The 21,769-nt window shown below is 41.8% G+C and overlaps 1 protein-coding gene across 1 annotated transcript in view; it reads left to right on the forward strand.

Annotated features, from left to right (window-relative positions):
* The first annotated feature begins 3,912 nt into the window (after positions 1–3,912).
* The window catches only part of RFTN1 (raftlin, lipid raft linker 1), an 89,006-nt gene continuing 71,149 nt past the window's right edge, over positions 3,913–21,769 (forward strand). The window contains exons 1-3 of the mRNA XM_043507128.1: positions 3,913–3,961; positions 9,048–9,104; positions 12,169–12,355. Coding sequence (XP_043363063.1) covers positions 3,913–3,961; positions 9,048–9,104; positions 12,169–12,355 — 293 coding nt within the window. The remainder of the gene's footprint in view (positions 3,962–9,047; positions 9,105–12,168; positions 12,356–21,769) is intronic.

Here is a 21,769-nt window from a genome sequence, read left to right on the forward strand (position 1 = left end):
TTTAAATTTAACATTTATTAGATATTGTCATAAAAGTAAGCATGAGGAGCTTATTGAACAGTCTGTCTTGTTTAAATTCCAGATTTCTCTTGCACATTCATCATTGTTTGTTTTCTTTGTTGGGAATATGTAATATACTGCTCTTCAAAGTCAAAAGAAAAACTATTGAGAATGTCACTTAACATAATAAATCAAGAAAACAGCATGAAATATTAACCAACAGTCTCTTGCCTGACTATGACGGATCCTGAACTCTGCTTTGAGATTATTTTGCTTGGAGGTTCTTTAGAATTTTGGAATCTCCATGCTCTCTACTCTCATCTCTTTAAAATAATAATAATAATTAATAAGTAAGTCAATAATGTAGGTTTAATTAAATATTACTTTAAAACTATTGGGCTCAGCTCATAACAATTGCATTTTAATATTAATGTCTCAAATGATTAAATCCAAGCAACATAGTGTCAGAGACATCTTATTATCTTCTGTAAGTCTAATTAGTTTAGCATTTCAGTCAGATTGTTTACCTTGCTTTCAGTTCAAGCATTCTTAGGAATTTTTATTATTATTTTTTTATGATTTTACAATGCTGTCCAGACACAAACACTCATGGGAAATGTGTTTACTGCTTTGTGTTTTCTCCAAGTTGTACTAACAATGTTATCATTGCTTGCCGATGGAAGGAAATTTCTTGTATATTGTGATTCTTTGATGACGCTTTCATTGCTGTTGACAAGAACCTATTTGCAGCCTTAATAAGGAAATGCTTTTAACAGTTAAGAAAAAACCAACTTGATTGTATGGCAAACCAGCGCAAACTATTTACGGTTGTGCCAAAGAAAGTTCAGCTCTGTGTCATACGGGGATAAAACTTTGTTTGTAATAGGCATCTGTTTATTTCCTTTTGCTTGGAACTGGCATTTAGAGCTTGATCTTACATTTATTATGTCAACGACAAAGCTCTTGTTGGCTTTAATTGTGCAGAATCACGGCCTCAGAGAATACCAATATTTTTCTGGTAATATTTATACCATGTTCAAATATAACCTTCTTGACCACTCCTCTTCAGAATAACTAATTAGACTTATTGAAGGTTAATTGTTGGAAGGAATGGTGATGGTGACCCCTTTCAGTGTTTAAAACCAACTGTTCAATTAACTATTGAAAAATACATAGTGCTTGCATTACAATAGCTTTTAAATTTTCTGATTTATAAGAGGGCAAATTGACCCTTTCAGGCCTATGCTGTATCATTACACCATGCTGGGAAGGTCAATGCTCTATCATAGTGGTTTTCAACCTTTTTTCATTTGCAGACCCCTACAAAATTTCAAATGGAGGTGTGAACCCCTTTGGAAATCTTAAACGTAGTCTGCAGGCCCACAGAGTCGAAGACCCCTCTTCTATGGTAATGACAACCTTTCGCTGACCCCTTAAACATAGTTTGCGGCCCCCAATGGGTCTGCGGACCACAGGTTGAAAACCACTGCTCTATCACTAAGGGCTATATACTCCACACCTTAGTCCTGCAGAATGAGGCTAGGGCCTGTGTGAAGTGGAAGTGAGGCTCTGTGAGTTGTTCCTTCATGTAGCTGCCAATGTCCTGTCTGCAGAAACCCGGTGTGGTTGTTGGGCAAAAAAAGAGGGAATGGCTAGGGAACAACTGGGAGAAGTCAGGGAGTAGTGAGCCACATGTTTCTCCTCCTAATGTGGCCTCGTGTCTGCATTTAAAAAAAAAATGCTGCTCAGAGCCCATTAACTCCTCCTTGCAGCTCTGTGTACACCCTTCTCCACACAGAAGGGTGACTAAACACAACTGTACCCCCGGAATAAATGACTGTGTAGCAAGAGAGCTTGTCAGGGCCAGGGGTGATTGAGAGAAACATAGAGGATGACCCTCTCAGTATCTTCTCAGGGATTGGTGTTGTGTGGTCCTTAGTAACTTGTATGTCCTTCTGCCCCACCTACATTGCCACTAGCATTGTGGTGCAAGGGAGGATACAGTGATACTACTCACCCTCCCACAGTTTTTCATGGAAGTGTTCTAGTCTTGCACATTTTTACATAGGAGGGGAACTTAAAGAGTCTAGAGTAGAAATCCTTGCTGAGAGAGACAACATGGCCCCCTTCACTAAATGGAGAACTGAAACAGTGACAAGTAAAAGCCTCTTTGAAAATTCTTTAAAAACATGTCCTAGTCAATATTTATCTATCTAATGCATTGAAAGTAATTACTGGAATTTTCCTTTAAAATCAAGCTGGGCAGGCTTTGCTGTCAGGGTGAAGCTGATTTGGCTCAGGAAAAAAAAACTGTAATTTTTTTTCCTGATCTGAATAAAGATTTTCAAGATTCTTTTCTTGAAATATGGGCTTTTCTGCAAAGACCAATTTCTTCCCCAGTTCTAGCATCTTCAACCTGTGCTGACCTCATGTGTACTACAGGTTGCTAAAAGGCTGTAATTTCAGCAGCTCTGATAAAATGCATCCTCAATACTTGTGGACAGTTACCTGTCAAACTTCACACTTTTTCATGCAAATTAGAGCTGGTCAGAAACCAAATTTCAGTTTCATGGGAAATTCTGAAATTGGAATTTTTCTTTGTTGCTTTGTTCTGAAACAGAGCAAAACAGAAAGCCAAAATTTTGAAACTGCCTGTGGGACAAAATTCTCCAAATTTCTAATCAGAACCACAGAAACATTTCATTTCAATAATGTTGAATCATTTTGATAATGTCAATGGCTTATGATATTTAAATATATTTATATAAATAAAGTAGTTTAAACAAAATGAATCAAATTCATAAACTAGAAATGTCTTGAAGTTATTAAAACAAAGTCTAAACAATAAGTAGATTTTTTCCAGTCAATATTTTTGTTGAAATTGGTACGTTCCTGTGAAACGTTTAGATTTTGATAAAAGTGCCTTTTCCATCAGAAAACTGTTCTGTCAGAAAAACAAACTTTTTTTGTATTTATTGCAAATACAGATTTTTTTTGTACGTGCACATGGATATGCCTTCAAGTATTAAAGGTTGTACTTTAGAAGCCTGTTTAGAACTTGGACTTTAGGAAACTAAAGCCTAGTTTTTATTAATATTTATTTAAATTAAGCAAAATAGGTGTGTTGGAAAGGAGTAAACATTTAAATAAAAGTACTGGTCCTCATGCAAACTAAATGTCATGTGCTTTCCTCTGAGAACCTCATACAGAGGATAGATAATTACGTAGAACAGAGTCATTCACCACATCTTCCTATTCTGTCTATACAACTGGTGGGTTGCTAAAAGAGGCAGTAAATGTGGCCAGGAATTCACACACAGACCCAGGGTTTGTGATAAAAATGTCAGAAACCCTGTGAGCATAGGGCTAATTTATTCGTTATCCATGCCTGTGCTCAGTTGTAAACCCCCTTCTCCTAGCGCTGGCCTCACTGCTGTTCTCTGGATGTGCTACCATTAGCTTCCTCCCAGCAGATTTGTAGTTGTGACCCCGCAAGTGAGCTTCGCAGGATGCAACAGAGCAAGCTGATGCTGACCTAGATGCCAAGCCTGCAATCAGCTTCTTCTAGATGCAGGGGTCTGCTTGCTCCATTGTAAAACCCTGCAGGATGTCCACTAACGTGGCCTGGCGCACTGCAGCTTTACTGCTATACTAGTGGAGCATTGCTTTTACCTGTTTTCATCTTATGCACCAAGTGTGCACCATGTTTTAGCCATGTGCTACTACAGACTGCTTGCCTTTGTACCACATAACAGAGACGATATATGTATATTCTGCATATACATATTTCTTTTTAAATATGTATTTTTTGCCTTTTGTTATAAAAAATTCTAAATAGACCATTTTAATTACATCACACTGCAAACTGTGCAGCCATCTAGATCTTTGGGATTTCATAATAATTGCCTTATGATGAGGAGGATTACTGCAGGCATGAAAACTTCTGAACAAGGGGACACAAGTGAGTTAAAATGGGTCCAAAAAAAACCACATTGATTTTATGCAACAATTTTATCAGCAGTGTCACTGTCCTCATGGGGTAAATTAGCCTCTAGCAGCTGTGGGTGACTTTGGCCAACGGCTAAAAAGCTTAATCTAAGAAGTAAATTAAAAGTTAATGCTCTAAAGTCACATTAAGTAAAATATAATAAATAAATAGATTTTTTTAAAAGAAAAATCCCATAACATAGGTTGTTAAAGCTTTATAGTGAAGCACTATGCCCATTCTCCTTTTTTTAATTTTTTAAGTGGCAATGCTCAGAAGTTGAGGCTCTAAATTTCACTTGTCTTAAAAATGTTATAATCTGGTTGAGGGATTTCCTCTAGTTTTCTAACTATCTTCAAATATTTTTAAAAACACTCCTCTAGTGCAGAGAGGTTAATAAATACAACTTTGGCAGATAACTAACAAATGCTCTTCCCGGGCTATGTTGATTCCTTGATTATGTCATTGCACAAGTAGAAAGAAACAAAAAGTAATGTTTACTTTAGCTGTGTTAGAAACATAAGGTATGGAGAGGGACATTACTCCTTGTCAATGGGTAAGGTTAAAATTCAGAGGAAAGACATATTAAGTCAAACCAACTCAATAGCTTCTACTATTTCTAACAAGCCTCGTGTATAAGGGACAAGTGGTAGATGTGGTATATCTTCACTTTAGTAATGCTTTTGATACTGTCTCACATAACCTCATAACAAACAAGGGAAACACCTAAGCTACTATAAGTATATCTTCACTTTAGTAATGCTTTTGATACTGTCTCACATAACCTCATAAACAAACAAGGGAAATACAACCAGATGGAGCTACTATAAGGTTGGTGCAGAATTGGTTGGAAAATCATTCCCAGAGAGTAGTTATCAGTGGTTTACTGGAAGGGCGTAGCAAGTGTCCATTTCTGTTCAATATTTTCATCAATGATTTAGATAATGGCTAAGGTTAAGATTCTGTTATTGGTATTTTTAGTAAAAGTCAGGGACAGATGGCGGGCAATAAAAATTTACAGAAGCCCGCCACCTGTCCCTGACTTTTTCTACAAGTACCCTGAGGGGAGGTCAAACAGAGCTCTGCTGGGGCTTGCAGCTGCTCCAGCCCTGCCCCTGCTCCTGCGTCAGGGGCTCACCCAGCCCCGGCTGCTGCTCCAGTGGGCCAGGGACTGCTGCTCTGGTGGCAGGCTGTCAGTCAGCAGTTCGGCAGCCCTGGGGCTGACCTCTGGTCAGGTTTCTGGGGGCCACTGCTCCATGATCCCTGGGGCTGGCCACTGGCTGCTGTTCCAGTGGCCTTGGGTGTGACTGCTAGCCAGATGTTCCAGGGGCCACTGCTCCGGGGCTGGCTGCTGCTCTGGTGGCCCCAAGGCTGTCTGCCGGCCGCTGCAACAACAGACCAGGGGCTGACCGCTAGCCAGCTGTTTTGGTGGCCGCTGCTCCAGCAGCCCCAGTACTAACAGCTTCTCTAGCCCTCCCCCAGAAGAAGTCTTAGAGGTCCCAGAAAGTCATGGAATCCATGGCCTCTGTGACAGAATTGCATCCTTAATAATGGCATAGCAAGCACACTTATAACATTTGCAGATAATACCAAGCTGGGAGGGGAGGCAAGTGCTTGGGAGGAGAGGATTAAAATTCAAAATGAACTGGACAAACTAGAGAAATGGTCTGAAGTAAATAGGATGAAATTCAATAAGGACAAATGCAAAGTACTGCATTAGGAAGGAACAATCAGTTGCACACATACAAAATGGGAAATGGCTGCCTAATAAGGAGTACTGTAGGAGGGGATCTGGGGGTCATAGCAGATCACAAGCTAAATATGAGTCAACAGTGTAACACTGGTGCCAAAAAAGCAAACATTGTTCTGGGATGTACTAGCAGGAGTGTTGTAAGCAAGACACGAGAAGTAATTCTTCCTCTCTACTCCATGCTGATTAGGTCTCAACTGAAGTATTGTGTTCAGTTCTGGGTGCCACATTTCAGGAAAGATACGGACAAATTGGAGGAAGTCCAGAGAAAGCAACAAAAATGATTAAAGGTCTAGAAAACATGACCTATGAGGGAAGACTGAAAAAATTGGGTTTGTCTGGTCTGGAAAAGAGAAGACTGAGAGGGGACATGATAACAGTTTTCAAATACATAAAAAGTTGTAACAAGGAGGAGGGAGAAAAATTCTTCTCCGTAATCTCTGATGATAGGACAAGAAGCTTAAATTGCAGCAAGGATGGCTTAGGTTGGACATTAGGAAAAACTTTCTATTTTGTTAAGATATTTGCATAATATGAAAAGTTTAATATATTTATATGATTGTCCTCTTAATCATGGGTGAGGACAACTGATATATTATTTCACGTAATTTCCTTATAGTTCTTATTTGTGAAAGGTGTAGACTGCAGCTTTCCAGAGTTATCCAAGGCTAATTGTTTGATACAGGTGGAACAGCCCACTGCATTTGTAATATTCTTCTCTCTTAATATCTGATGAAGGATGCATCTGCTTATCTCAGGATAGACCCTAGCACAATTGCTATGGGTGTTTTGGCTTAATTCCAGGGGTTATGGAGTCCTTAAGGGAACAACGGTATTTATAAACATTGGCCCCGAACCACAAAAAGACTTGTTCTAATTGTCACATTAAGCTCCTAAATCCAACATTTAGGCACCAGAGTTCATCAAAACCTCACTCATCTGCTGCCTAATTCTGTTTATGTCTAGAGTCCCTTAGTGCCTCAGTTTCCACCATTAAAGTTCCCTAGGCCAGCGGTTCTCAAATTGTTGGTTGGGACCCCAAAGTGGGTTGGACCCCTTTTTAATGGTGTCATCAGGGCTAGCTTAGACTACCTGGGGCCAGGGGCTGAAGCAGAACCCTGAATCCCACCGCCGGGGGCTGAAGCCCAAGGGCTTCAGTCCTGGGGATCGGGGTCAGGTTACAGGCCCCCTGCCTTGGGCTGAAGCCATGGGGCTTTGATTTGCCCCCCTCCCGCCCAAGGTGGTGGGGCTCGGGTTCCTCCCCCTGCCTACCCGAGGTGGTGGGACTCGGGCAGGCTCGGGCTTTGGTCCCCCCTCCTGGGGTCATGTAGTAATTTTTGTTGTCAGAAGGGGGTCATGGTGCAATGAAGTTTGAGAACCCCTGCCCTTGGGAAAGCCTAAGTCCTTTATGTGGATTTAGCCCATTGTCTTTTGGAACAGATCACCTTGTGATTCAGGGACAAGACCCGGGATAGCCCTAAGTGGGTGAACATTGGGAGCTTTGGACATCACCAATGCCACTTTCTACGCAAACAGGAGGACAGTGCTACCAAAGTAAATACTCTCCATATCTCTCCATGGCTTCTGAGAGGGTCACTTTGGATAAGGTTGACAGAAGGAAAGAAGTCCAAATTATCCCCTCTGGTGCAACAAGCAGAGGAGACAGAGATCCAGTGGACTTTGTCCTGTGGGACACTAGGGGAGTTGCAGTTTTATGGCATCATCTGCCCATCATAAGAACTTGTTAGAAGCCTCTCTGCAGGGACTAGGCTTTACAGGGTTTTGGGAAAGAAGGTGATGGACCTAGGTACTAGTCGCTCTCTGTGGCGCCATTCCTTGCTAGCCTTTCTGAGTTCTATTTCAAATTCCAAGAGGAAGTTAATGCTGTTGGAAGCAGTGTTGAATTCTGTGGATTCTCTTGCTCAGCTGCTAGTTTGCAGCCAGAAAGGGTTCACCAAATGGTAGCCTTGTTCCAGAAAGAGCTGTGCTGTCAGGAAATGATGAGGCCAACAGAACAACTCCAAGGAGTCCCCTTGCTGTAGCTGCCTCTTCCTCTGTGATTCTCAGTCTTTGCTTCCCTTTGGACCTCAGGATCTGTGAGGTTGGGAAATTACACCTCCACCTTGCACTGCCCCTCAGATAGGCCCAAGCACCTGAGGGAACAATCCCCTTCAAATTTTTTACAGTTCACCCTCTAGAATTCTGTGTCGGCTCTGCCTCCCTGTGTTTCTCTGCAGGAGGGAAACAATCTAAGATCTCTTCTATTAGCAATATAGAATTTATGGGCTAACCCTGGAGTTGTAGACTCCAGGAAACTCATGGCCCTTATGGATGTCAGTTGTTTCATGGGAGAATATTCTTTTCCTTCTCTAGGATCTGTAAGATACTGTTTAATCTTTTGGTAATGAGTATTACTGGAAATAGTTGCAGCTTCAATTATCAGCCAAGCAGCAACCTAATTTGCCCGGGAATCCGTTCCAAACACACCCACACTTCTGTTTCTACTTTCAACTTTAGCTAAATTGAAAAATACAGCATCTGTCATTTACAAGCTTCTCACATTCTCGTCTAAACCTAGACTGAATAAACAGAGCAATCACTGAGGTAAGGATGTGAAGTGTAACAATAAACATGGAAATGTGGAGCAGAATCTGCAAAAATGTTAGTAGAGCTACAGTCACTTTAAAACCAAGATTGATACCACAGAAAAACCTGTTCAGAATTTACTGGACCTTTGGCAGAATACACAGGTTTGCCATGTGTAATTATTGAAAATACTGGAATTGTGGAAAGGTTTGCTCTGCCACTGACCTGCTTTGTGACCTTGGGTAAGACATTTTACTTCACAGCTTCAGTTTTCCCATCTTTAAAATGTGGATAAATCATACTTTAATATGCTATCTGTTATTGAACTCAATAGGACTTTTTCCATTGACTTTAATTGGGGGTTGAATGAGACTCTATGAGAGTGTTAAGATAGATGGAAATAATACTAAGGATTTTTAAAATGCTTGTCTTGGGGCATAAATATGTTTGCTTTGACATTTACCCATTGTATTCGGCATTTGGGAGGAAGTAATTAGGCAACTGTCTCATACTAATGTGCTGACTGCTGTTCCCTCTAAGCTGTGCACGTGTGTGCGCGCACACAAATCCTAAACCCCATGCACACGGCAAAACACTGCGTGCACAAAAATTTGCACAGAAGCACAACAGTTTGCACAGAAGAAATATTTTGCGCACACGGCCTGTCAAAAATTAGAGGGAACATTGGTGCTGACCTTCTTTTATATCCCCAAATCTTTCTTTTAGGGTTTATGCAAAATAATCCAGACATAGGTAAAGACACATTCAGTGTTCATGCCCAAGGTAAGCATGAGTAAGGCTGCGAGTTTGTCACGGATTCCGCGACTTTCCATAACCTCCGTGACTTTTGCAGCGGCCAGTGTACCTGGCTCAGAGGCAGCTCAGGCAGCCCCTGCACCAGTCATACTGGCCTCTGCTGGGGCAGTTCTTGGGCCAGATATTTTTATATCTTAATTGAGATGTTTTAAACATTACCTTTTAACACATATTACAGCTTTGGAGGAAGTGTGGGCTAGTGGAACAGGCATTAGGCTGTAATGCATCCGATGAAGTGAGCTGTAGCTCACGAAAGCTTATGCTCAAATAAATTTGTTAGTCTCTAAGGTGCCACAAGTCCTCCTTTTCTTTTTGCAAATACAGACTAACACGGCTGCTACTCTGAAACCTGGCATTAGGCTAGGAGTCAGGAGATCCAGGTGCTAGCCCTGGTTTGTCACTGCCCTTAGATAAATCGCTAAACCATTCTGTGGCTTTGTTTTACCACCTACTCTTTATTTGTCTAGTCTCTTTAGAGCATAAACTCTTCAGGGCATGGACTAGGCATCTGTACAGCTCCTTACATGGTAGGGTTTCAATATCAGCTGGGGCCTCTAAGATCTATTATAATACAAATACGTAATAAGATATTCACAGGGTTAAATTCTGTTCTTACATACACCTGCACAAATCCCAATATGCACATGCCAACCTCTTCTGAACAGCACATATACATAATGAATGTAAACCAGATCTGTCCCTTGCTGCGGTTTGTCTTTCTTATGACCTTAAATCACCACAAAACCATAAGCTTTCCTAAGGTTTCCCCTGTCGGACCTCATAGTATCTGCCCCTAGTTCTCTTTACCTTCAACCCCCTCTTATACTTCTAAAATGGATCTAGTCTAACCTCAGAGTGACTCAACAGAAATACCTCTGCATCTCTATGTATAGTTCAAGCACCTCTGACATCAAGATGACTCAACAGAAGAGTCATGCATCTTCATTCAGGATCCTAGAATCTGCCTCCCTGTTACGCTCCCATTGGGTTTGTACTGCATCTGTAAATTTTACTGGCCTTTTTTTTTTTGAATAACTACCTCAGCTAGTTGGGTGTGGGAGGGGACAGGGGTTGGGGCACAGGACGGGGTGAGGCAGACTCTCAGCAGCGCTTACCTGGGGCTCTCCCCGGAAGCAGTGACGTCCCCCTTGCTCAGCTCCTAGGTGAAGGCATGACCAGGCAGCTCTGTGCGCTGCCTCTGCCTGCAGGCATGGCCCCTGCAGCTCTCATTGTTCCTTAAACAATAGCTCTGAGAAGTGAAATCACCCCTATTCTTTGATGTAGGGTGTTAACTCTGAAGCACACCGAGGATAAATCAATGTCAACATTAACTGTCAACATTTTAGCAGAAATGTTCTGGTGATTAGTTTTTATATCTCAAAACATAGGGTAGACTAGATAACCTAGCTCTTTACTGTCCACTGGCTAGTGTGGCATTGTTCTCTACTACATATGCTCCAGGGGTTTGTTGAGGTCAGTTCTAAATTTCTCACACAATAGGGCTCCCACCGTTCCCTTTGAGAAACTATTCCACATTCTTGATAGATCTCACTGTTAGAAAGCTATTTCAGCCTACATTTTCTTTTTATTAATATCATTACTTCTCGTATACTCTGGGGCTCACAGTGAATAGTCATTAGAAGAAGTGGAAGGGAGAGCCCTCCAGAGGAGGTAGGCATTTTGAGCAACACATAAGTAGCGTTTGGACACTTGGGCTTTTCCCTCCACTTTACTCCCTAACAGGACCAATATAATTAACAGCGTGTTTCATTATTTATATTTATTATACATTATTTATTGGATAGCTCTTTTTATGAATCCCAAGTGATTTGTGTGCTGTTATAGATCTTAGAGAGCTGAAGTACCTGTCACCATACACATTTCTTAAGTTTCTCTCTTTATTTACACAATTAAAAAACTGTGTCATATAGCCTTCAATCAAAAGCTTCATTATCCTTGTCTGGAACAAGTTCTTATGTGTTAAGAAAAAGTGTACGTGGCATAGCTATCCTATTATTATTTAAATTATTCTTCACTATTATTGGTTTTGAATATTTTAGTTTTTGATAACTTCTTTCATTATTCATAAAGGATGCCCACACAATCTGATGGGAAATGAAATACAATAAACCTTTATTTTGCATAACTAGCATCTTTCAACAAACTCTATTCCAGTGTAACAAACTTACAGCAAAGGTCCAGTCCTGTGGGGAGCAGAGCACTTCCTGCAAACGGCTGAGTGCTCTCAACTCCCATTGATTTCAGTGGGCATTGAGGGCACTTGGCACCTCACATCACAAAACTAGGCGCTTGGGTTGTAGTTAGTTAAAAAATAAATGATAGCCAAGGGAGAGAGGAATTAAGCAGCAAAGCCAGGGAGGAAAGATGTGTTTGCAGATAATACTTGGAAAAAGTATGGAGAGTGGCTGAGGCAGGTGCAGGAAGGTTATTGTAAATGATTTACAGTGTCTCGTCTCAAGTATGCAGGGCTACTGGGATAGGATAGGATCTGTCAGACTGGATCAGACCCAAGGTCCATCTGGTACAGGATCCTGTTTGTAGTAGCCAGCATCAGGTGCTTCAGAGAAAGGGATAATAATCTGCAGTAGGTAGAGTGTGGGTGGGAAGATTATCCCATTCTTGTTCTTGTGTTACATTTTGACCATTGGTGCTGATCATTATAGTGGGATAGAATGATGTCTCCTGAAACTTGGAATGGTGCCTGCTGCTGCATGCTTACTAAGTCTTCCCTCCCCATGCTATCCACGAAAAATCCAACAAACTTTGTATTTTATTGCGAGTCTGACCCTTTACATCTAATTGAAAAAGTCATTTATGCAATAATTAAACCTTTTGCAAAACAATCTGTTAAGAATTCTGGAATCAAGTAAACCTCAGTTAGCTACAGGTAAATCAGATGGAATGGTGCACATCAGTGTGGAGCATGCTTACGTCCAAAGAGGTTGGAATACAACAAAAGATAGTTTACTTTAGGATTATTGATCAATTTATGTTTTGTTTTTGTTTCTAGCTGAGCTACCAAGATCCTCTGCAATCAGGCTCTCTTCCTGGCGTGATCTTCCATCTCAACTGCAAGAACTGTATCAGCAGGGTTTCATCTTGGCTGCTGTCCACCCTTTTGTGCAGCCAACTGATGAAACAGAGAGGACTCCCCAGGAACAAATCTTTAGGGCTGTGCTGATCAAGAAGACAGAAAGGTAAAGCACTTCCAGCGAGCTGGGATAAAAATAGACAATGAGATTTCCTGCTGAGTTTTGACCTAGATCAGGAAATTATAGCAATGTCATTGCTAATGTTTGCTGTGCAAGGCTTGGATATTTATTTGTAGGCTTGAATAGACTTAACATGTTCTTCTTGTTTATAATCCATCTGCATTTTGTCAGCTAAGACAGAAAATAACAAATTGAAATCTGCTTTATATTTTGGAATGTGTTGTCATGAAAAAGCAAACAATCCCTGTGCCTAATAATTTGCTAAGACAGTCCATTTTGTGTCCTTTACTCTAATAATTTTTGGATTAAATGCAGCTAGAAAAATATTTACTTTGAAGAGGCATACAGCCAGTGGATAACACAATTAATCTGAAAATTGTAAAGTAACATGCATGTTTGTACCTATCTACAAACTTTACCCCCAAAACTATAAAAATACTTTTAATTTTCCAACCCAGTACAACTCATTTTAAACCAACAGATAATGAGTCTGTTTGCTTTATTCTGTGTTTAAAATTGCACTGAGTATTTTCGTGTAATACATTCAGTGGCTAGGGACAAATAAATAAAAGGGAACTCAATTCCTTCTATATTTTAATCTCCTGATTTAATAAAAATCAATAGATTTTTCTGCTTAATCATTCCAAAAAGAGAGGGAGAAATTGAGAATAAACATTCATAATAGAATTAAAATTTTTAGTAAAGAGTTTTTAAAAATACTTTAAGGCCAGAAGGGATCATCATGATCATCTAGTCTGCCCTCCTGCATACTGCAGGCCACTGAACCTCACTGACCTACTGCTGTAGTAGGCCCATAACCTCTGGCTGAGTTACTGAAGTCCTCACATTTTTTATTTAAAGACTTCAAAGTGAATCCGTTTCATGCTGGATTGATAGCCATGGGGACCACATTCCACTATTTGCAGGACAAGTCAAACAAGAAGTGCAGTCTTCCCATATCACAAATGCTTCTCAGCACTGCTACGATACGGTCTAGATTAAAGGCCTGATGCTGAAGCTTGCAAGGATTATCCCCTGCCTCAAAACGCTAAGTCTGTTGTGGACGATGCTGAGGAATAGGCAGATACGTGTCCATTGGACGACAAAGTCAGCTCGCCCTGGTTCCTCAACAATGGATTGCCATAAGGCTCAGTACTCACGCCAACGCTCTTCAATGCCTACACAAGCGACATGCCACCAATGTAGTCGTGCAAATTTGTATATGTGGATGACTTTGCTCTGGCGACGCAAGCAACCACCTTCAATAACATCAAGTCGACCTTGAACGGGGACCTAAACACCATGGAGGATAATCTCTGAAAATGGAGGCTCAGGCCAAACCCTCGCAAAACGGCAGTCACTGCATTCCATCTTGATAATAGGGATGCTAAGCGCACCCTGAAAGTGACCTTCTGCGGCAACACTGTGCAACATGACCTCTCTCCAACTCATATTGGAGTGAAGCTGGACCGCACACTAACCTTCCATGACCAGCTGAAGAAGGTAGTCCCTGAGATGAAGACAAGGGTCAACCCGGTCCAGAAACTGGCAAGCACAAGCTGAGGAGCATTAATGCTATGGACATCAGTGATGGCCCTTGTGTATTCCCGAGCTGAGTACTGTGCACTGGTATGGACTGAAATAGCCATACTCGACTTGTTGATGTCCGATGAAACATGGCAATGTGATGTATCACTGCAACCCTCAAGTTGACCCAACACCCTGGCTGCCCATGCTGTTGCACATCGCTTTCCCATATATTCACCGCAATGCCAGAACCCTCTGGGAAGTCCAGCGAATCAAGATAAATTAATGTCTCCCCATCCACTAGGACCTCAACGATGTCCCTCACCACCGCTTGAAGTCATGCAAGCCCTTTTGGACCTATGTGCTTAACTTCTAACAATGTGACTTCAGCCCTGATGGAGCTTGGAAAGCTGAATGGAGTTCACAAGAAGTCACAAACACCTTGTGAAAGACCTGATGCAGAAGATCCCTAGCTTTGATCTTCTGTGAAGCTTATGGACAGCACCAAACAGAATCCGCATAAACCATGGCAGATGTGGACACTTGATGCACAAATGGAAAATTAAAAACCCTCCAATGTGTGACGTGGGCACCCCGAACAGACTGTGGAACATATAACAACATAATGCCTGCTTCACAAATACGAAGGCGGCATCACAGCATTACAATCCTCTACTCCTGATTCAATTATCTGACTTAACCATCTACATGTGAAATTATAGTAGTTGTTCTACATCTACATCAGCCATAAGAAGAAGAAGCCATACTATCTTGGAATAATTTCCAGGAATTAGAGGGTATTTCATTCTCCATTGCCTATTCTTGTCCTTATTTTTTTCTGCTGAGCTTTCAGACAAGGAGGCTAATTGTGGTTTGGATACTTGTTCAATAGAAATTGGAGTCAGACCACTGTCTCACTTCATATAGCCTACCAAATGATCATCAGATAGTAGTGACTTGACATTCCTACCAACTGCAGATAGGGCCAAATTTGAGCCAGTGGCCTAAGGGAGAAAGGCTCCATGTTTCATTACAAATTACGTATAGGCAGGCATTAAGTATCCCAGGTAGACTGACACTTTAAAAGAATTGTCATTCTATACTGACCTGCTTTGGGGCTTGTCTACACTATCGGCCGGATCAACGGGCAGCGATCAATCCAGCGGGGGTCATTTATCATGTCTAATATAGACATGATAAATTGACCACCGGTTGCTCTAGCGTCTGGTACTCCACCTCAACGAGAAAAGTAAGGGGAATCGATGGAACACCACCGTGAAATCACTGCAGTAAGTAGATCCAAGTATGTCGACTTCAGCTACATTATTCACATAGCTGAAGTTGTGTAACTTAGATTGATTTTCTACCCCCCAACCGCATAGTGTAGACCAGCCCTTCTTTTTATAAATAAGGAACTTCATGCTGTTTTGCAACCTACCAATATTCTTGACAAAGGGGGTCACAGTTTTGTGACTGAGACATGGGACTGGGAATAAAGAGATGTGGGGTCTGTTCCTGTCCTCTCTCCACAGATGTCCTGTATAATATTGGGCAAGTCACTTACCAGAGCTGTGCCTTAGTTTCTCCAGTTGCAAAATGGGTAGTAGTTTCCATGTGAGTAGCTCCCTTGAAGTTACTCAGACTACTTGCTTAAATTAAACACATGGTTAAGTGTTTTGTTGGGCTAGAGAGCTCAGCACCTTTCAGGATTGACTGTAAAAGTGGGCTAGTGTGCATATACATGACATTATCTTACACTCAGTGAGCTTGATTTGTCAGTGCCTTACACCTTGTATAGTAATTTACACCTATGTGAAACTAAACCAAATCTGAATTCTTTGCTCACTTGTACTGGGGACAGTGTTTTATACCCACTTTGCACATCTATGAATGAGTATACAAGATATAAGGCAGTGGAGAGTCTGAGTCAGTCAGAGTCCCGTTATATTCACACTCTATTTGTTTGCATTCCCTTAACTCCCATCTCTCAGTTTGGTTCACTGAGTCTGAATGGGTCTAAGATGGTGTAAATTTATGTGTTTGGGCGATGAAAAGGAGGTGTAGCAGGAAAAAACAACAGAAGGGTGAATTACACCAGTTTAGACTCCCTTAGAATCATTTAGGTGGCCTCTGATTTTGGCCAAATGTGTGATGGTGGCTATTGCCACAGAACAAGGGGGAAATGCAAATTTTGAAGATCTCAAGCAGAAAGAAGAGATATGGGCAGCTGACTGACCTCAGATAGCTGTGGCAAGGGGCTGGGCAGAAGGCTTTTTTGCACAGTCTATTCTGCAGTCTAAATGAAATAACCCTGATTTTACATCGCAGAAAAAAGGATTTCAAGGCTGCTTCAGAAAAATCATCCTTATCAGAAGACATTTTATAAAATAAAATAAAGGACAGGTGATTAATCTGTGATCAAGTAAAAAGATCAGTTAAGTATCTTTAAGTTTGGCAAAGGTCTGACATCTATCACTGTCAGGGTTCCTTCCCCACTCTGAACTCAAGGATACAGATGTGGGGACCCGCATGAAAGACCCCCTAAGCTTATTCTTACCAGCTTAGGTTAAAAACTCCCCCAAGGTACAAACTTTGCCTTGTCCTTGAACAGTATGCTGCCACCACCAAGCGTTTTAAACAAAGAACAGGGAAAGAGACCACTTGGAGACTTCTTCCCCCAAAATATCCCCCCAAGCCCAACACACCCCCTTTCCTGGGGAAGCTTGAGAATAATATCCTAACCAATTTGTTACAAAATCATTAAAGACCCAAATCCCTGGATCTTGGAACAATGGAAAAATCAGTCAGGTTCTTAAAAGAAGGATTTTATTTTAAAAAAAGAAAGGTAAAAATCATCTCTGTAAAATCAGGATGGAAAATACTTTACAGGGTATTCAGATTCAAAACACAGAGGATCCCCCTCTGGGCAAAACCTTAAAGTTACAGAAAACAGGAATAAACCTCCCTCTTAACACAGGGAAAATTCACATAAAACAAAAGATAAACTAATCCGCCTTGCCTGGTTTACCTATACGGGTTTCAATATTGACTTGGATTAGGATGGGTTGGAGAAGATGGATTTCTGTCTGGCCTCTCTCAGTCCCAAGAGAGAACAACCATGTAAAGAGAGAGCACAAACAAAACCATTCCCCACCCCCAATATTTGAAAGTATCTTGTCCCCTTATTGATCCTTTGGGTCAGGTGTCAGCCAGGTTAGCTGAGCTTCTTAACCCTTTATAGGTAACATGTTGCTTCTGGCCAGGAGGGATTTTATAGCACTGTATACAGAAAGGTGGTTACCCTTCCCTTTATATTTATGACAGTCACCTTTGTTAAATTAAATAATTGGGTGGAAGAAGATGATTACTGTATTTGCTGAACACACTATACCTAATGAGAGCTTACATTTAGTGTTTGAAGATTGTAGGCAGTCCAGCTCCAAGCATAAACTCATTAGCAAAGTCACCTACCCTTTGAACCCAGAAATGGCCTCTTCTCTGTTTTTTTGTAATATCACCAAGAATGCCACGAGCTGTGCTATGTTTAAAAAAAAAATCTTTTAGCTTTCATGAGCACTCAATCTCCCTATTCACTGCCATTCTGTATGGTGCATCTGAAAAACTATAGAGCTTATTTATTTTTCTAATGCTTCTTATTAACACTGATTGTTTTGATGCTATTGTTTAAACTTTCAGTTCTCTTACAGTGATCATTATCTGTCCTATTTTTCTCCCACATCCTTCCTTGCTTTCTGAGATAGCAGAAATCAAAGAGTTTTGTTAGTACTGTACAAAAAAGAAACTATCAATCAGGTATTTGTGTGTACCTAGACATCTAATTGTACCTTTGAATTAGTCTATATACTTCCATCAGCATTACTCCATTTTATTTCAGACTGATATTTTAACATGGTTGCTATTGACATGCATTTCTAGAATTTCGTTTTCATGGGATCACCCCTCCTAGACATATGCTAGCAGATGGTATGCCTAGGGGCCAGAGCAGGAGATGGATGTCAAGGCATCTTTCTGATGCTTCCAGCAACTCACTGTAGTCTTCCTGTGCTTTAGTTTTCCCAGCTATAAAATGGGGATAATAATACTTATCCCGTCCTGTAAAGTACTGTGAGATAAAAGTGCAATATTAGTGCAGTGTATTATTGCTGCTGCTGTTGTTTTGGCATTGTCTTTGCATTTTAACATGCTCAATGTGGGTTTGCAGTGTCATTGTATGGCTTTTTTTTTTAACATTACCAGCACATTTCCATTAACTTACCTAGGTATTTTTATTGACCCCGTTCTGCTGACTTATACAGTACCTGTGACAGAGCACTGGGCAACAGCAGCTGAGCCAGCACTCTGGTCACTGCAGCTCCAATTAAACACTGCAGAATAAACTCTGTTAAGAAGAGCTGTACCGAATTGGTGGGTGGAGGAGACCTGGAAGGCTAATTAAGCCATTAGGCAGAGGATACAAAAAGGCACAGGAAGGAAAGGGATGGGGAGAGAGGGATATATATATACATCTTCCATGCTTGCCTCAGGATCTGAGGGCTCCCTAAAACTGAAGGAGTACGGCTGTATGGTGTACGAGGGTGTTGGGAATCAACATGGTAAATAAACTACACTGGGTGTTTTACCACCATGAAGGTCTCTGAATGGTTTGTAGACTTGAGCAGAAGCAGGAGCGAGTGGGCCCTGCCACACATGGAGGCTTGTCTGGAATCTTAGCCAGTGCAAGGGTTTGGCAGCCTGCATGATGGAGGAGATCCTGCAATGGCTGGTAAAACAGCAAGAATAAATGCAGAACACCCTGCAAAGTTTTGAACAATCCCACCACAGGGAGAGGCAGGATTTGTTTGCTTGGCAGGCAGAAAAGCCTGAAAGATTTCATAAGGGAGCAAGCCAACATGCAGCAACACCTACTACAGAGTGTGCTGAGTCCCATGGTGGGGGATAGTGCCTGGACACAGGGCCTAGGATTATGTAAAATGGGCCCCGAGAGATGATCCTGATGCATTCCTGTGCATTATTGAGTGGGTAGCTATGGGTGCAGGTTGGTATAAGGCAACCTGGGCCCCGATTCTGACTCCCTATCTGTCAGGGGAAGCCCAAGCAGCATATGGTTTTACAAAAGATAGATCGTGTCAATCCAACCTGATCTCCTTCTTGGAGAAGGTAACAGATTTTTTAGACAAAGGAAATGCAGTGGATCTAATTTATCTCAATTTCAATAAGACATTTGATACGGTCCCACATGGGGAATTGTTCGTTAAATTGGAAAAGATGGAGATCAATATGCAAATTGAAAGGTGAATAATGAACTGGTTAAAGGGGAGACTACAACTGGTCACAATGAAAGGTGAACTATCAGGCTGGAAGGAGGTTACTAGTGGAGTTTCTCAGGGATCAGTTTTGGGACCAATCTTATTTAATATTTTTATTACTGACCTTGGCATAAAAAGCGGGAATGCGCTAATAAAGTTTGCGAATGACAAAAGGTGGGAGGTATTGCCAATACAGAGAAGGACCGGGATATCATACAGGAAGATCTGGATGACCTTGTAAACTGGAGTAATAGTAATAGGATGAAATTTAATAGTGAAAACTGCAAGGTCATGCATTTAGGGATTAATAACAAGATTTTTTTGTTATAAAGTGGGGACGTGTCACTTGGAAGTAACAGAGGAGGAGAAGGACCTCAGAGTGTTGGTTGATCACAGGAGGACTATGAACCGCCAATGTGATATGGCTGTGAAAAAAGCTAATGTGGTCTTGGGATGCACCAGGCGAGGTATTTCCAGTAGAGATAAGGAGGTGTTAGTATCGTTATACAAGGCACTGGTGAGAACTCATCTAGAATATTGTGTGCAGTTCCGGTCTCCTATGTTTAAGAAAGATTAATTCAAACTGGAGCAGGTACAGAGAAGGACTACTAAGATGATCCGAGGAATGGAAAACCTTTCTTATGAAAGGAGACTCAAAGAGCTTGGCTTGTTTAGCCTAACCAAAAGAAGGCTGAGAGGAGATATGATTGCTATCTATAAATATATCAGAGGGATAAATACCACGGAGGGAGAAGAATTATTTAAGCTCAGTACCAACGTGGACACAAGAACAAATGGATATAAACTGGCCATCAGGAAGTTTAGACTTGAAATTAGACAAAGGTTTCTAACCATCAGAAGAGTGAAGTTCTGGAACAGCCTTCCATGGGAAGCAGTGGGGGCAAACGACATGTCTGGCTTCAAGACTAAGCTTGATAAGTTTATGGAAGGGATGCTATGATGGGATAGCCTAATTTTGGCAATTAACTGATCTTCAACTATTAGCGAAAAGAAAAGGAGTACTTGTGGCACCTTAGAGACTAACAAATTTATTAGAGCATAAGCTTTCGTGAGCTACAGCTCACTTCATCGGATGCATTTGGTGGAAAAAACTATTAGCGGTAGATATGCCCAATGGCCTGTGATGGAATGTTAGATGGGGAGGGCTCTGAGTTACTACAGAGGGTATCTTGGTATCTGGCTGGTGAGTCTTGCCCACATGCTCAGGGTTTAGCTGATTGCTGTATTTGGGGTTGGGAAAGAATTTTCCTCCAGGGCAGATTGGCAGAGGCCCTGGGGTCTTTTTGCCTTCCTCTGCAGTGAGGGGCCTGGGTCACTTGCTGGAGGATCCTCTGCACCTTGAAGTCTTTAAACCATAATTTGAGGACTTCAATAGCTCAGACATAGGTTAGGGGTTTGTTACAGGAGTGGGTGGGTGAGATTCTGTGGCCTGTGTTGTGCAGGAGATCAGACTAGATGATCATAATGGTCCCTTCTGACCTTAAGGTCTATGATTCTGTGATATATGGCTCTGAGTGAGGAGCAGGCCAGGAATTCTGAGGTGGCGAGGGCAGCCATTCTGGACTGAGTGGATCTGTAGATTGAGAAGTACTGCCAAAAGTTCAAATCCACAAGGTGGACTGGGGGTTTATGGCCCCGGCAGTTCCCCAAAGGTTGATGGACTGGGCCACCTGCTGGTTGAAACCAGAGGGGAAATAATGAATGTTCTGGTATTAGAACAGTTCCTTCAGGGCCTCCCTAAGAACATATGAGTGTGGGTCAGTTGGCCTCGACCAGGTATGGTGGATGTGGCTGTGAAATTGACGGAGGAATACAGAGACAGACTTTCCCAAGAAAGAGGGACAACCCAGAAAAGAGGATCTAGAGTGTGGGAGGAAGACCAGAGAACCCACAACAAGAAGGGGCATAGAGAGGATGAAGGAAGAACCCCAAGGAGCTCTGGCTGGGGCTCGACCCATTACATGCTATCAGTGCAGGTGTCAGGGGCACATAAAAAGGGACTGCCCTTATACAGGGACTGTGGTTTTGCCAAGTTTTGTGGCTGGGCCATAACTGGAGGGAAGAAACAAGGACAGAAACTGTCCACCAATTCGGTAATGGTGGGGAGGACATTCCAGAGGGGCCTTGTGGATATGGCCTCAGGTTACTCTCTTGTCTGGAGGGAGCTGGTGAAGTCTCACTGGATGGTTCCATGAGCAACTATGAAATAGAATTTGTCCATGGGGATAAGAGACACTGCCCTATGGCCCAAGTGCCCCTGGAAGGTCAGGGGAGGTTTAGTTGGAAACAGGTTGCAGCAGTGGAGGGGCTGGAGTCCCTTCCCAATATGGAAACAAGGTAGCGTAAAGAATCCCAGGTTGGGGAAAAGGAAACCAGAAGGGAGAGAAAAGAATAAGCCCATGGGAGAAACAATAGAAACCCTTAAACACCAAAGCCCAAGTCAGGAGGAAAGGAGACCTCCCCAGGAAATTGAAGGTGGGGGGGGATAGGAATTTAGGAAGGAGGTATGGGGGAAACAGACAGC

The sequence above is a fragment of the Dermochelys coriacea genome, chromosome 2 (assembly GCF_009764565.3).
Source record: "Dermochelys coriacea isolate rDerCor1 chromosome 2, rDerCor1.pri.v4, whole genome shotgun sequence".
Lineage (NCBI taxonomy): Eukaryota > Metazoa > Chordata > Testudines > Dermochelyidae > Dermochelys > Dermochelys coriacea.